Genomic DNA, 12,204 nt, shown 5'->3' with positions numbered 1-12,204 from the left:
TACTTGGGAAGACAAACGCTGTCACTCTGAACGTCTCCCCCTTCCTTCTTCTTCCCCCAGCTTTATTATGCTGAGCATGACGTCCTGTAGTCTGGGATATCCCTTTGGTCAGTTGGGGTCAGCTGTCCCAGCTGTGTCCCCTCCCAACTCCTTGTGCCCCCCAGCCTCCTCACTGGTGGGGTGGGGTGAGGAGCAGAAAAGGCCTTGACTCTGGGTAAGCACTGCTCAGCAATGACGAAAACATCCCTGTGTTATCAGTCAACACTGTTTCCAGCACAAATCCAAAACATAGCCCCATACTAGCTACCATGAAGAAAATGAACCCTGCCTCAGCCAAAACCAGCACATAGAGACATAAACGTATTTATACGCTGCTTCTGGGAAGTAATGGTTTAAGCGTCCTGTACTAGGATGAAAGCTGCCATACCGAGGATGTTACCAATGTAAAGCTGTGACTAGACTTTCTAATTTTTCTGTTTAGCCGGAATAGTCGATGGTTTAAAAGGCAGAGCAGTTATCACTGTCCATCATCTGGAGGTTACTGCTCACCCAGCAGATAACATAATTTTTTATGCTCTTGCATGTATAATAGAATAAAATGACTGAGCTCACTCCAGCTTCCAGTGGAGGTAATTTGAATTAACTCAGAAGAGGCTACCTGAGAATACTAGGATGTGCTTAGACAAAGATGTGTATTTCATGTTACCTTTATGTTGCTGTGGTATTCCCATACCCCTCCATGTATTCACAAACACTTTGAACAAACAATAATAAGCAACACGTACCCCAGTGTTATCAGATCTGCATTGCAAATGCAGAATTATAGTGGTATCACAAGTGTTTGTACAAGCATATCCAGAAATTACTATGTATATATATCCATTGCCTTTAGAAGACACACCCTTTTAATGCTGGCAGTATATTGTTTCTTGTTTTTTCTCACAGTGAGAGGCCTGTGAAGCACTGAAGCAGGCTACTGATAGTAATACAGGTGACACTCCACAGGAGGAGGTTCTCCCGCCTTGAACTGGCAAACTTTTCTGGGTGTTTTCAGATGCCACTTTAATTGTCACTGATACAATTTAGTTGATATTTTTCCTATTTTTGCACAAGGACAAGCCTTTCATGAGATAATTCACTGGGGTTAGAAAGTGACTGCTTATATGCTACTAAAGCTGTTTCTGAGTCTGTTGATCTTCCTTAGGAGTTGAACAGCTGTGATGTACCTCAGCACATTATTTTCCTGTAGCTTTTATCCCCATTTAAATGTTAATGAAAGTACGTACATCAAGAAGAATGCTCTAGCAGTTATGACATAACCTGACAGCTGGTGGGAAGATCTGTGAAGGACACTTTCTTCTACCTTTTCATCCCTGAAACAGTCGTTTCTGATGGAAATCTTAAAATCAACCTGGAAGAGCAGGCATGGTAGTGGGATGCATGCTTGTGTCATACCAGTACTTCTACATATTAGTCTCCCTTTTCTCTTCCCCAGACCTTCACCTCACCGTGAGTTTTTCCATTAAGAGGCCTTAGGTGTGTTTCTGCAGGGACACTTGTGAGCCCAACAGCTGCCACTGTGGAGCTTGAAGCAATGACTTCCAAAGTAAATGCATGAATCTTACCAGCTAGTGCAAAAAGAGACAGAATTTCCAGTTGAAAGCTGTCATACATGCATATCCTCTGTGTACTGGACACAGATGTGTTGTATAACACATTTTCTGACCGGTGGGTTACACAAACAAAGTGTGTGATAAGTGACTGAAATGTGAAACATGTACTTTGGTGATTCACTCCATAATTCACAGATTAGTGAGCTTTAAAGTACAATATCCCTTCTTAAGAGAGTCTCAATGCTTGAGCAATATTAAACAGTACTGTCTTGCTTGTCACAGTTAATGCACCTCAGCTCCTTTGAGGTCTTTATTACAGGCTTTGAGCAGCTACCTAGCTGTGCTGGTTTTGGCTGGGATAGAGTTAATTTTCTTCATGGTAGCTGGTATGGGGCTATGTTTTGGATTTGTGCTGGAAACAGTGTTGATAACACAGGGATGTTTTCATTATTGCTGAGCAGTGCTTACCCAGAGTCAAGGCCTTTTCTGCTCCTCACCCCACCCCACCAGTGAGGAGGCTGGGGGGGCACAAGGAGTTGGGAGGCAGACAGCTGACCCCAGCTGACCAAAGGGATGTCCCAGACTATAGGACGTCATGCTCAGTATATAAAGCTGGGGGAAGAAGAAGGAAGGGGGGGACGTTCAGAGTGACAGCGTTTGTCTTCCCAAGTAACCATGATGCGCGATGGAGCCCTGCTTTCCTGGAGATGGCTGAACACCTGCCTGCCCATGGGAAGTGGTAAATGAATTCCTTGTTCTGCTTTGCTTGCATGAGTGGCTTTTGCTTTACCTATTAAACTGTCTTTATCTCAGCCCATGAGTTTTCTCACTTTTACCCTTCTGATTCTTTCCCCCATCCCACTGTGAAGGAGGTGAGTGAGCAGCTGTGTGGGGCTTGGTTGCTGGCTGGGGTTAAACCACGACTGTAGCTCAAGATAATATTCCCTGCCTGAGAATAGGACCTGGGACAAAGCTTCATTGGATTAGTCTTTATTATTGCCCTCCAGAAATGTTGGAACTTCAAAGAGCCTGTGAGGCCAATGATAAAACTATGGAAAGCACTGTTAAAACTAGAAGCAAATACAAGAAAACATTAGGGAAGTTTATTTCAGAACTAAAAAAACACACTCATGGGTATATTCGGAAAGGGGACTTGGCAACTGCAACATGCAGGACATAATCTTTTGCCTACCTTGCCAGCTGGTTGTACGCATGGCTGTGAAGTAGAAACACAGGCTCCCCGCTTAGCCTGCAGGGACAGGTAGGTCCCTCAGAAGGAGAGCAACAAAAGTTAGCTTGCTGTGCAGTCGGGCCTCTAAGCTGATCTTGCTGTCCTGCAAATGTAAGAGGCATGGTTTAGCCTCTGAATCTCTCTGGACCCAAAGTCAAAGTTGGAGTATTGAAAACTTACCTCTACACAGGAACTTCTGTCCTGAATTTGAGCTGTGGTTGCACCTTGATTCAGTCTGCTTCTAAACCTTAGGTGTACATCTGCCTAAATTAGCCCTAGGGGGAGGAGAACCCTCTAGTGTGCTTAAGGTAGAGAGAAGCTGGTGTCTTTGAAGTTCTGATAACCTCTCTGCCTAATATCATTGCCTGCCTCTGATTATCTACAGAGCTTGAATGCCTCCAAAGGCATCTAACCTTCTTCAAGGGGAAGTCTGAAGAGCTTTCTCTAACAAGGGAGACCTGGTGTTCTGGATCACATACCTAACAAGTTAAAACAGAAAAAAAGTGCTTCCCAATTTCAGTTTTATTTTAAAATCTAATCACAGAAAGAAGAGGGTGCAAAAGCTCACTAAACAAACCAGTGGATATCACAGGCTCCGTTCCTTTCCCTCCCTGACCAATCTCCCAGAGAAGGCTTGATCCCATAGGAAATTTAATATTATCTGTTGGGCAGAGTTGGTAACTGGTTTACTATTCTTTATCATGAATATGCTGAGAGAGGATCAGGAGAGAAAAGGAGCTTGGATGCAGTTAAAGAAAATAAAAATCAGAGCATTATGAATTTATGACACCTAGCTGTTTTTTCAAGTCTTAATTTAAATGAGAAAGCTTAGCACTGTGCATCAAGTGCTCCCTTAAAAAACATTCTAAGATTGGAATCTATATCTATGGAGAACTTCCATGATATCCAGGCTATTCAGTTATTCCAAGCATCTTAGAAACCAGGCTTTTTGAATGCTGCTCCAGGACTGTGCTAGGGTATGAAATTTGCTATTTGGGGGGTTGTGTTTTCTTCTAGACTGGTGAATATGATAAACAATGGGTCAGACTTACCAGCATAAAGTTCTTTAAAATTTATTTCCAGTTGATTTAAACTCATGATCTGGTTCACAGATCTGCCAAAATTTAATTCTTCCTTACATTGTGGTGTTCAGTTTGGGTGTGTCATGGTTTAGTCCCAGCCAGCAGCTAAGTCCCACCCAGCTGTTCGCTCACTCCTCCCCAGTGGGATGGGGGAGAGAATCAGAAGGGTAAAAGTGAGAAAACTCATGGGCTGAGATAAAGACAGTTTAATAGGTAAAGCAAAAGCCACGCATGCAAGCAAAGCAGAACAAGGAATTCATTCACCACTTTCCATGGGCAGGCAGGTGTTCAGCCATCTCCAGGAAAGCAGGGCTCCATCACGCCTAACGGGGATTTGGGAACACAAACGCCGTCACTCTGAACGTCCCCCCCTTCCTTCTTCTTCCCCCAGCTTTATTATGCTGAGCATGACGTCCTGTAGTCTGGGATATCCCTTTGGTCAGTTGGGGTCAGCTGTCCCGGCTGTGTCCCCTCCCAACTCCTTGTGCCCCCCCAGCCTCCTCACTGGTGGGGTGGGGTGAGGAGCAGAAAAGGCCTTGACTCTGGGTAAGCACTGCTCAGCAATGACGAAAACATCCCTGTGTTGTCAACAGTTTCCAGCACAAATCCAAAACATAGTCCCATACTAGCTACCATGAAGGAAATTAACTCTATCCCAGCCAAAACCAGCACAGGGTGAAAATACCTTGTAGTCTTCCTCTAAAACAAGAACAAAAAAATTATTGACATGGTGGTTTCATGATCTCTAATAAAGAGGAAAGAAAACAAAATGAGAAGAGAGAAAATGCTAGGAGGGAAGTTCTTTGTGGAAGAATAGCTATTAATATAAAACACATTTGAGAGGCTAGATATCCCTAAATCTTGTGGATGACATGTAATTCAGATGCTAATATTAAAACTTTCATCTTGCAAAGACTTATATATATATATGCTTAGAATTACACATTTGAATAAACATATTGATTGTATTTGGTTGCATGTAAGCCTTTGCAGGAATAGATGCAGGCTACTTAAAAACAACATGTAGAGAGATAAAGAGAAAAGACATAAAACTCTGTTTCGCTCTAAAACAGCAATCATCTTATCTGCCAAAATCACATGTAATGGACCATTAGTTCTCTGTTCCACATCCTGTGTTTGAAGAGTCTTACCTTATAAAGATGTCGGGACTAATGCCATTGAAGGAATTTCCTCTGTGAAACACAACCATTTTTGGAGAAATGTGTATTTTATCCATGGTAACTAATATGTATAGCCTGCTATTTATGAATAATTATAAATAATACTCTGTGCTGATGTTGCATTTTTGTGTTGCTATCTTCCAGATGGGAGTTGCTGTAGTGGATTCATCGGTTGCAGGACTGGGTGGTTGTCCCTATGCAAGAGGTGCTACTGGAAATGTAGCCACGGAGGATGTGATATACATGCTTAATGGTCTGGGTATCAATACAGTAAGATATTTTTACTTTCTACTTAAGACTTTAAGGAAAACAAAAATATTTTTCTGGAAAAGATATGATACATACCTGACAATTACTTGTGCTGTACCATAAAATATTGGGAGCAAATATTAGTTTTTGCAAACTCAGTGCTTTAACATGGCTTGACACATAACATGAATGATGTTGTCTTCACTAGCAATTTAGAGTTGAACTTGTTTGCATATTTGACAGGAATTTGAATAACCACCCTCTCGCTACCTGGAGCTATGAGGAGCTCAGTAGCAACTGCTTTGAGTCATTGCTCTGCCTCAGTAACAACAAAAAAATCACTGCTATAGACATTGCCCCAGAAGGCTGATCAGCTCTACAGTGGAAAGACTGAGCGGACCTCAGCTTTTTTCACAGAGCTTTGGATTTGGTTCATAGTGCTTATTAATTTTTTGTCAATTTTTATGACTTCAAAGTAGAAAAAAATTGTGGTGTTTGGAGACCAAGCACAGGGCATTGCTATTTCTCAGGTATCCACTTAATATATTTCTAAATTGTACAAAGTCTGTTACTGGCTAGCAGGCTTCAGAGTCATTTTTATTTCCATCCATGTTCTTGGAGGAGAGAGCAAAGCAGCTTATCCACACGGAGCTGCACTTTAATGAACCGTTCCAGTGAGCATCCAGACTTGAAGAGCACACATTCAGTATCCCTGGCTTGGTTGACATGTTAATTATTCTGTATTCCTGGGAATCAAGTAATGCTGCCTTCTTCAAAGAACGTGCTTTTTGGTCTTCCTGTTGGTCATCATGGTTCTGGAAATGTGGCATAATGAGTTTGTTCTAACTCAAGCAATACAATGACTTTACCTTTAACTTAGACGTAGACTTTGAGGGTCAAGCTCAAAGGACAGCATATAAAGAGCTGCCAAAACTGCAATGTGTGTAGTTTGTATTTAAACTACTGCAGAAAGAAATTGAAAGGCCTGATGTCTGAAATACAATGATCTGAGTTACTAGGGAGCTTATTACTTGTCTCTCGGTTGCGGTTCAGTGTGGTACACATGCTGATGGAGTTCCTTGACATAAAAGGATCATGGAACTTGTTTCTGAATTGTACATACCCTGAACGGTGTTCCATCATATTCAGTACCTTACAGAGTTGTCCTGGTTTCAGCTGGGATAGAGTTAATTGTCTTTGTAGTAGCTGGTACAGTGCTATGTTTTGAGTTCAGTATGAGAAGAATGTTGGTAACACTGATGTTTTCAGTTGTTGCTAAGTAGTGTTTAGTCTAAAGTCAAGGATTTTTCAGCTTCTCATGCCCAGCCAGCGAGAAAGCTGGAGGGGCACAAGAAGTTGGCACAGGACACAGCCAGGGCACCTGACCCAAACTGGCCAACGGGGTATTCCATACCGTGTGACGTCCCATCTAGTATAGGAACTGGGGGGAGTAGGGGCGGGGGGAATCACCACTCGGGGACTAACTGGGCGTCGATCAGTGGGTGGTGAGCAATTGCACTGCGCATCATTTGTACATTCCAATCCTTTCATTATTGCTGTTGTCATTTTATTAGTGTTATCATTATCATTATTAGTTTCTTCTTTTCTGTTCTACTAAACCGTTCTTATCTCAACCCACGAGTTTTACTTCTTTTCCCAATTTTCTCCCCCATCCCACTGGGTAGGGGGGGAGTGAGTGAGTGGATGTGTGGTGCTTAGTTGCTGGCTGGGGTTAAACCACGACAAGAGTTCACTGTAATGTTTATCTGGTTTCATGTGCTTCTCAGAGTGGTCTGGATAGATGTCAGATACCTGTTTAGAAAAGGTTTAATCCAAGTGTCCATTGTACAAGTGGACTCCATTTTGAACTGTTCATATGTGCTTTGGGATAGCTTTCTTCAGGAAGAAGGTGTTTATTCTTTTGAAACAACACAGTCCTTTGGAATAAGGAGTAGAAATCATGCATTCCACTTTACATTGCTGCGTACTTTAGACTTAGGCTTTCCGTGTAGTCTTTCCTTGGCCAAAATACACATTGACTTTTCCAACTAACTCATAGCAAAAGGAATCCATTAAATAAAAATAGTCTGATTAAATGAAATATACCTTGTTCCAGGCTTTGTGGTAAGATTTATTAATCTTTTAATGATCAGGTGTCCAAGCAGGAATCTAGCTTGTCCTAAAGGTTGATACCAAATCCCATGGAGGTAAGGATCTCACCATCAAACATTTAGTTCTTCCTTTTTAAAATATGCAATAGCAAAACACAAGACTTTGTTCCTTGACCCTTTTCTGGCCCATTAAGAAAAGAGTAGTTTACTGGATGAGAGACGTGGACCCTCAAAATTACTACCTTAATATATAAGCTTTGGTCTTTGCGGTGCTCGTTGGTTTTGGTACCATGGCTAATTCTGTAAAATCTTTATTGCAAAAATCTATTAATATGTCCCTTTTTGTATAATGGCACAAAATGAAATTATAATTACTAATGCTGTCCATTTGCAAGGAGTGCTGTCTCGTGTTCCTCTAAGCGATGCACTAAAGCTTTTATTTTGTTGACTGAAGTCACTTAAAGTGTCAACCAAAAGATGGACAGTTTTTAAGCATACATTATTGAGTTCAGATTGACTAGATACATCAAAATAATGATTGGTGATTGTTCTATACTGTTCTTCAGAACACATAACCAAGAAGTGATGCGTAAATTGAATCTCTAGTAGGATAAATGTGAAATAATTTTCTAGGAGAGCCCATCTACAAAGAGATTTATTGGTTGTACCATGGTAATGGATAGATAATTATGTCATAGATCATTAATGCTTATGAAACTTTGTAGGAGACATGTACTTTCTATAAAAACAGTTTCTGTATGGTTCCTGTGTAATTACAGTAATAGTACTTGTGCTTATGATGCCTTCAAAGTGCTTGGCAAACAATAAGCCTTTCTGAGAAGCAGCTAAGTACTGTTAGCCTCACATTACTGACACCGAAACCAAAGTTCAGAGAGGTAATAGACTTGGTATTTATGAATGCTGAATGAGAACTGATTAATTGAAGTCAATGTGAGTTAAAGGACTTTGCCTTCTGGCAGAAGCTTTTCTGACTTAAGGCACTTACCCAAGTTCATAGAGGCTATTGGAGGTACTTGTCTTCGTGTTCCATGATTTCATTCCTTGGTGTCAAGGAATAATTCTGGATATACAGAGTGCTTACCAAGTACACTTATCAGAAGACATATTATTTTGACTCAACAACCTTACAAACACCTGTCACTACTCTTTTCCCATCCCCATCTGTGAGTCATGCTTGTGAATGCTGGGTTGTGCCTTCATGGTAATCCTCTTTGGTTCACAACACTTGCATAAGACAGACAATTTAAAAGGCAGAGATGCTTGTATTCCATTTAATGAATGTGAACGGTGAACATATGTTTCTTATCAACACATATCACATTATGCAGTGTTACAGTGCTGAAAATGTGAATTTTGTATAGTTTGGGGGTTTTATTTTGCCATCTTCCATAATCGAACTACCAAGTATGTCTATGGCAATATGTTTCTCATTTCTTCCTAGTAAAAAACCACAGATGCTCTAAAAATTTTTTAGATTACATTATGTGCAATAGCACTCTACAAACTAAACCTAAGTAATGACCAATAAGCAGAATAAGCTGAAATCACCCTTGTTATAACTGTATTAAAACGAGACAGTTATAAAAGGATGTCTTTCAACAATATGTTTTAAATGGTGCTAAATATTAGAGCTGATTAGAAACTTTGAAGCATTTTTTTTTCAAATTAAAAATGTTTTTGATTACATTTCCATGAAGCAATTTCTATTCTCATTAAGATTTTTAGCCAATTCCAAGAATGAAAAAGGCAATGCTTACCATAGAACATGGAAATAAGTGCTAGATCCAATTAAAGGATTAAGCATCTAAATCAGGTCTTGGTCTGAACTTTAGTGCATAAATCTGTAAGTGTTATGAAAGTGTATTTCTGGTGCAATACATCTTGTACTCTTTAATGTCAAGAGACACACTTCTCCCAGTTTTATGTGACTGCTCAGTGTTTTGGTAGTTCAAAGTCTCCTTTCACATCCCTTCTCCAGGAACTTTACTGGCTTCTAAACTCCAACTCTGGAGCAAGTAATTACATCACTTATATGATCTAACTCTCAAACTTTTACTATACGTGAGTAATCCAGGAGACTAATACTGAAGTTTTTTTTTCCTCTTTAATCAGTGATCTGATTCCATTTTAGCAATCAAGCAGTACTGATCTGTATCTTATGTTAGTTAAAAAACAGTTGGTTGCTTAAGGAATGTTTTTTTAGCATGGACAGATCAAACAGCTGAGCTGCAATTTTTTGCTCAGTTGTGCTAGCAATGTAGATTGTAATTTTGCATTGAAAGGAACTTTGTCAAGAAGCAGATTATGTTTATTCAAGAGAATGCAGTATCCTGTTTCTCACTGAACTCAGTTGCCAGTACAAGTGTGCTTCCTCCATTTTCCTGAGCTGCAAATGGGATACTTACAAGCATGAAGTTTCTTAGCGTTGGGTGATAAATAACTACAGCACATATGTAGACACTATATTTTTTTTACCACTTCTTCTAGTTGTTATTCCAGTTCCTTATTACAGATTAGTTTGAGTTTGAAAGACATTACTCAAGTATTTGGTCTACTGCTGTTAGGATAAGAAATCACTCTCAAACCAGTAGAACCTTCCAAACAACTGGAAGCTGTGACTATTGTGTAAGTCACTGTAACTCTACAAATATCCATTACTGACCTATGACATGAAGCAGGCCCTTGGTTTGCAAAAATTAGACACTGGAGCAAAAAAACTTGGGAGTTTAAGCATTTTAAACATATGCATTTATTATTCTTAACATTTTTCACCTCTTTTTTAGGGAGTGAATCTTTATACAGTGATGGAAGCTGGAAACTTCATCTGTACAGCTTTGAACAAGAAAACAAACTCAAAGGTTGCACAAGCTTCCTTCAATACTGGAACTATCAGTTAAATGGAATTTTTTTGCAGCTTAATTACATTTGTCATCTGCCTTGACCAAGGACATTTATATCAAGAAAACAAATACAAGAAAACCATTTCAGCAAAGAACCAAAATAGAATGCATATATAACTTTTTGTTATGGGAAGAGTTATTGTACTGTACTGTCTTGTAAAGAATTGTCTGATTTGTAAGTAAGAAATAAATGACTAGTACAGAACCCTGTGCTTAATACTTCTACAGATGAGAAAAATGTATAAACACTAGGACATTTTAGCATGTTTTGAATTGAATTTTAGTTTTTTTCAGGAAAACTGGATAGAAGCAGCAAATACATGGTTAATTTTTAATCAAGGTGACTTTTAGAACAGTACAAATATTTGCAGTAGTTTAGGAGATCCCACACTGTGTGTGGCCATTCTATTATGTGTTTTATTTATCTGAGTCTTTACTTTTCATTTGTCAAGTCAGTTGTGTTATGAACATGGAGCCAAATCTGAATTCACCATAAGAATTTTTTAGCAATAGCACTTTTTAATTTCTGTTGTGTTTAACATCTGTTAAGTTATGGATGACTTTATCTTGTTCCAAAACCTTGTGGTGAATGGCAGTCTGCCAGATCCTCCAAATCTAATGTAGATTTCCTTATTTGTTGCATATGTTAAATGTGTTGTAGTTGCTTTTTTTTTTTCAACTGTATTAAAACCTAATTATATGAAGCAATTAAAAATTGGCAAGGTTTTCAACCATCATTCAGGGTGGTAGTAGTGTAGAACGGGCTAAATTTTTGTCCAAGGTCTCATCAAACAATTTGATTTTTTATTCTACAGTCTATGAACTGACATTCTCACTTAGAAGTCACGAGTTTTTGAGGATAATAATATTCTGCTGGACTAGCTTACATGAAGGGAACCACTTACAACTTTTCTCTGTGCTCTACTGATAGTGATACTGTTCTTTTAAATGTCTTAGTTCAGCAAGATGCCAGTGAACTGCACTGTCATTTTTAGATCAATAATGGACAAATTCAAAGAAGAGCCTTATCCTATCTAAAAACTGTTCAAATCTGCCATGAAAATATTGTCATTTTTTCAGTCTGAAACGTCAGTACTGTTATTGGTTGGTTGTGTAGGATCCTTCTGTAATTCCCTGTGTACGTAACCTTGATCTATATTTTTTCTGAACATAGCCTGTTAACATGAAAATCTAAAATCCGTGACTATGATCTTTTTCCATATTCTCCATTTTCCTCCAAAATATGAAAGGTTGGGAAAAGGTAAGATGAAAGAAAGTGAAAGATAACATGTAAAGAATGAAAAGGCTGAATCATTTTTGTCTGGAGCTCAACTCTGCCAAGTTACAGCTGAGTCTCAGTTTGCCTTTGAAATTCTGAAGTGAACTTTTTCTAAGATCTTTTAGCCAGTATTGTAGTTTAGAATTGTTCAGAGCTTAAGAAAGTCAAAGTTTGCATGCCAGGTATCTCAAAGCTATAAATCTGATATAAAACCTCTATCCTGTTTATGCTGTAATGACAGTCAAAGCTAATATAAACTACATTGTTTCACTCTTCTCATGGTGTCAAAGAATACACAAAGAAATGCATTCAGGTGAGGCGGAAATATCTTGCCTATCAATCCAAAATACTAAATTGCACCCCTCACTGCAGAATCTAGTACGAAGACTTTCAAGTACTGCTAAAGATGTGAACACCCTGATTTGCTTGGCCTGCTCTGGATGCATAGTTGGATCACCACAGAAAATGCTCTGTCCTCATTTTCCCATGTTTCAGCTGGGGCTTTGTTATTTAGCAGCCACTGTGGCTCATGTATCA

The 12,204-nt window shown here is 39.3% G+C and overlaps 1 protein-coding gene across 2 annotated transcripts in view; it reads left to right on the top strand.

The window, feature by feature from the left end:
- Positions 1–11,992, top strand: part of HMGCLL1 (3-hydroxymethyl-3-methylglutaryl-CoA lyase like 1) — an 88,981-nt gene extending 76,989 nt beyond the window's left edge. For both annotated transcript variants that reach the window (XM_052809266.1, XM_052809265.1), the window contains 2 exons: positions 5,252–5,377; positions 10,272–11,992. In XM_052809266.1, the coding sequence (XP_052665226.1) occupies positions 5,252–5,377; positions 10,272–10,385 (240 nt within the window). In that variant the 3' untranslated portion in view covers positions 10,386–11,992. The remainder of the gene's footprint in view (positions 1–5,251; positions 5,378–10,271) is intronic.
- The last annotated feature ends 212 nt before the right edge of the window (positions 11,993–12,204 follow it).

Source organism: Harpia harpyja, chromosome 15 (genome assembly GCF_026419915.1).
Source record: "Harpia harpyja isolate bHarHar1 chromosome 15, bHarHar1 primary haplotype, whole genome shotgun sequence".
Classification (NCBI taxonomy): Eukaryota; Metazoa; Chordata; class Aves; order Accipitriformes; family Accipitridae; genus Harpia; species Harpia harpyja.
Note: the sequence above shows the minus strand (reverse complement) of the source record. Positions and strands in the feature narration are given on the sequence as shown.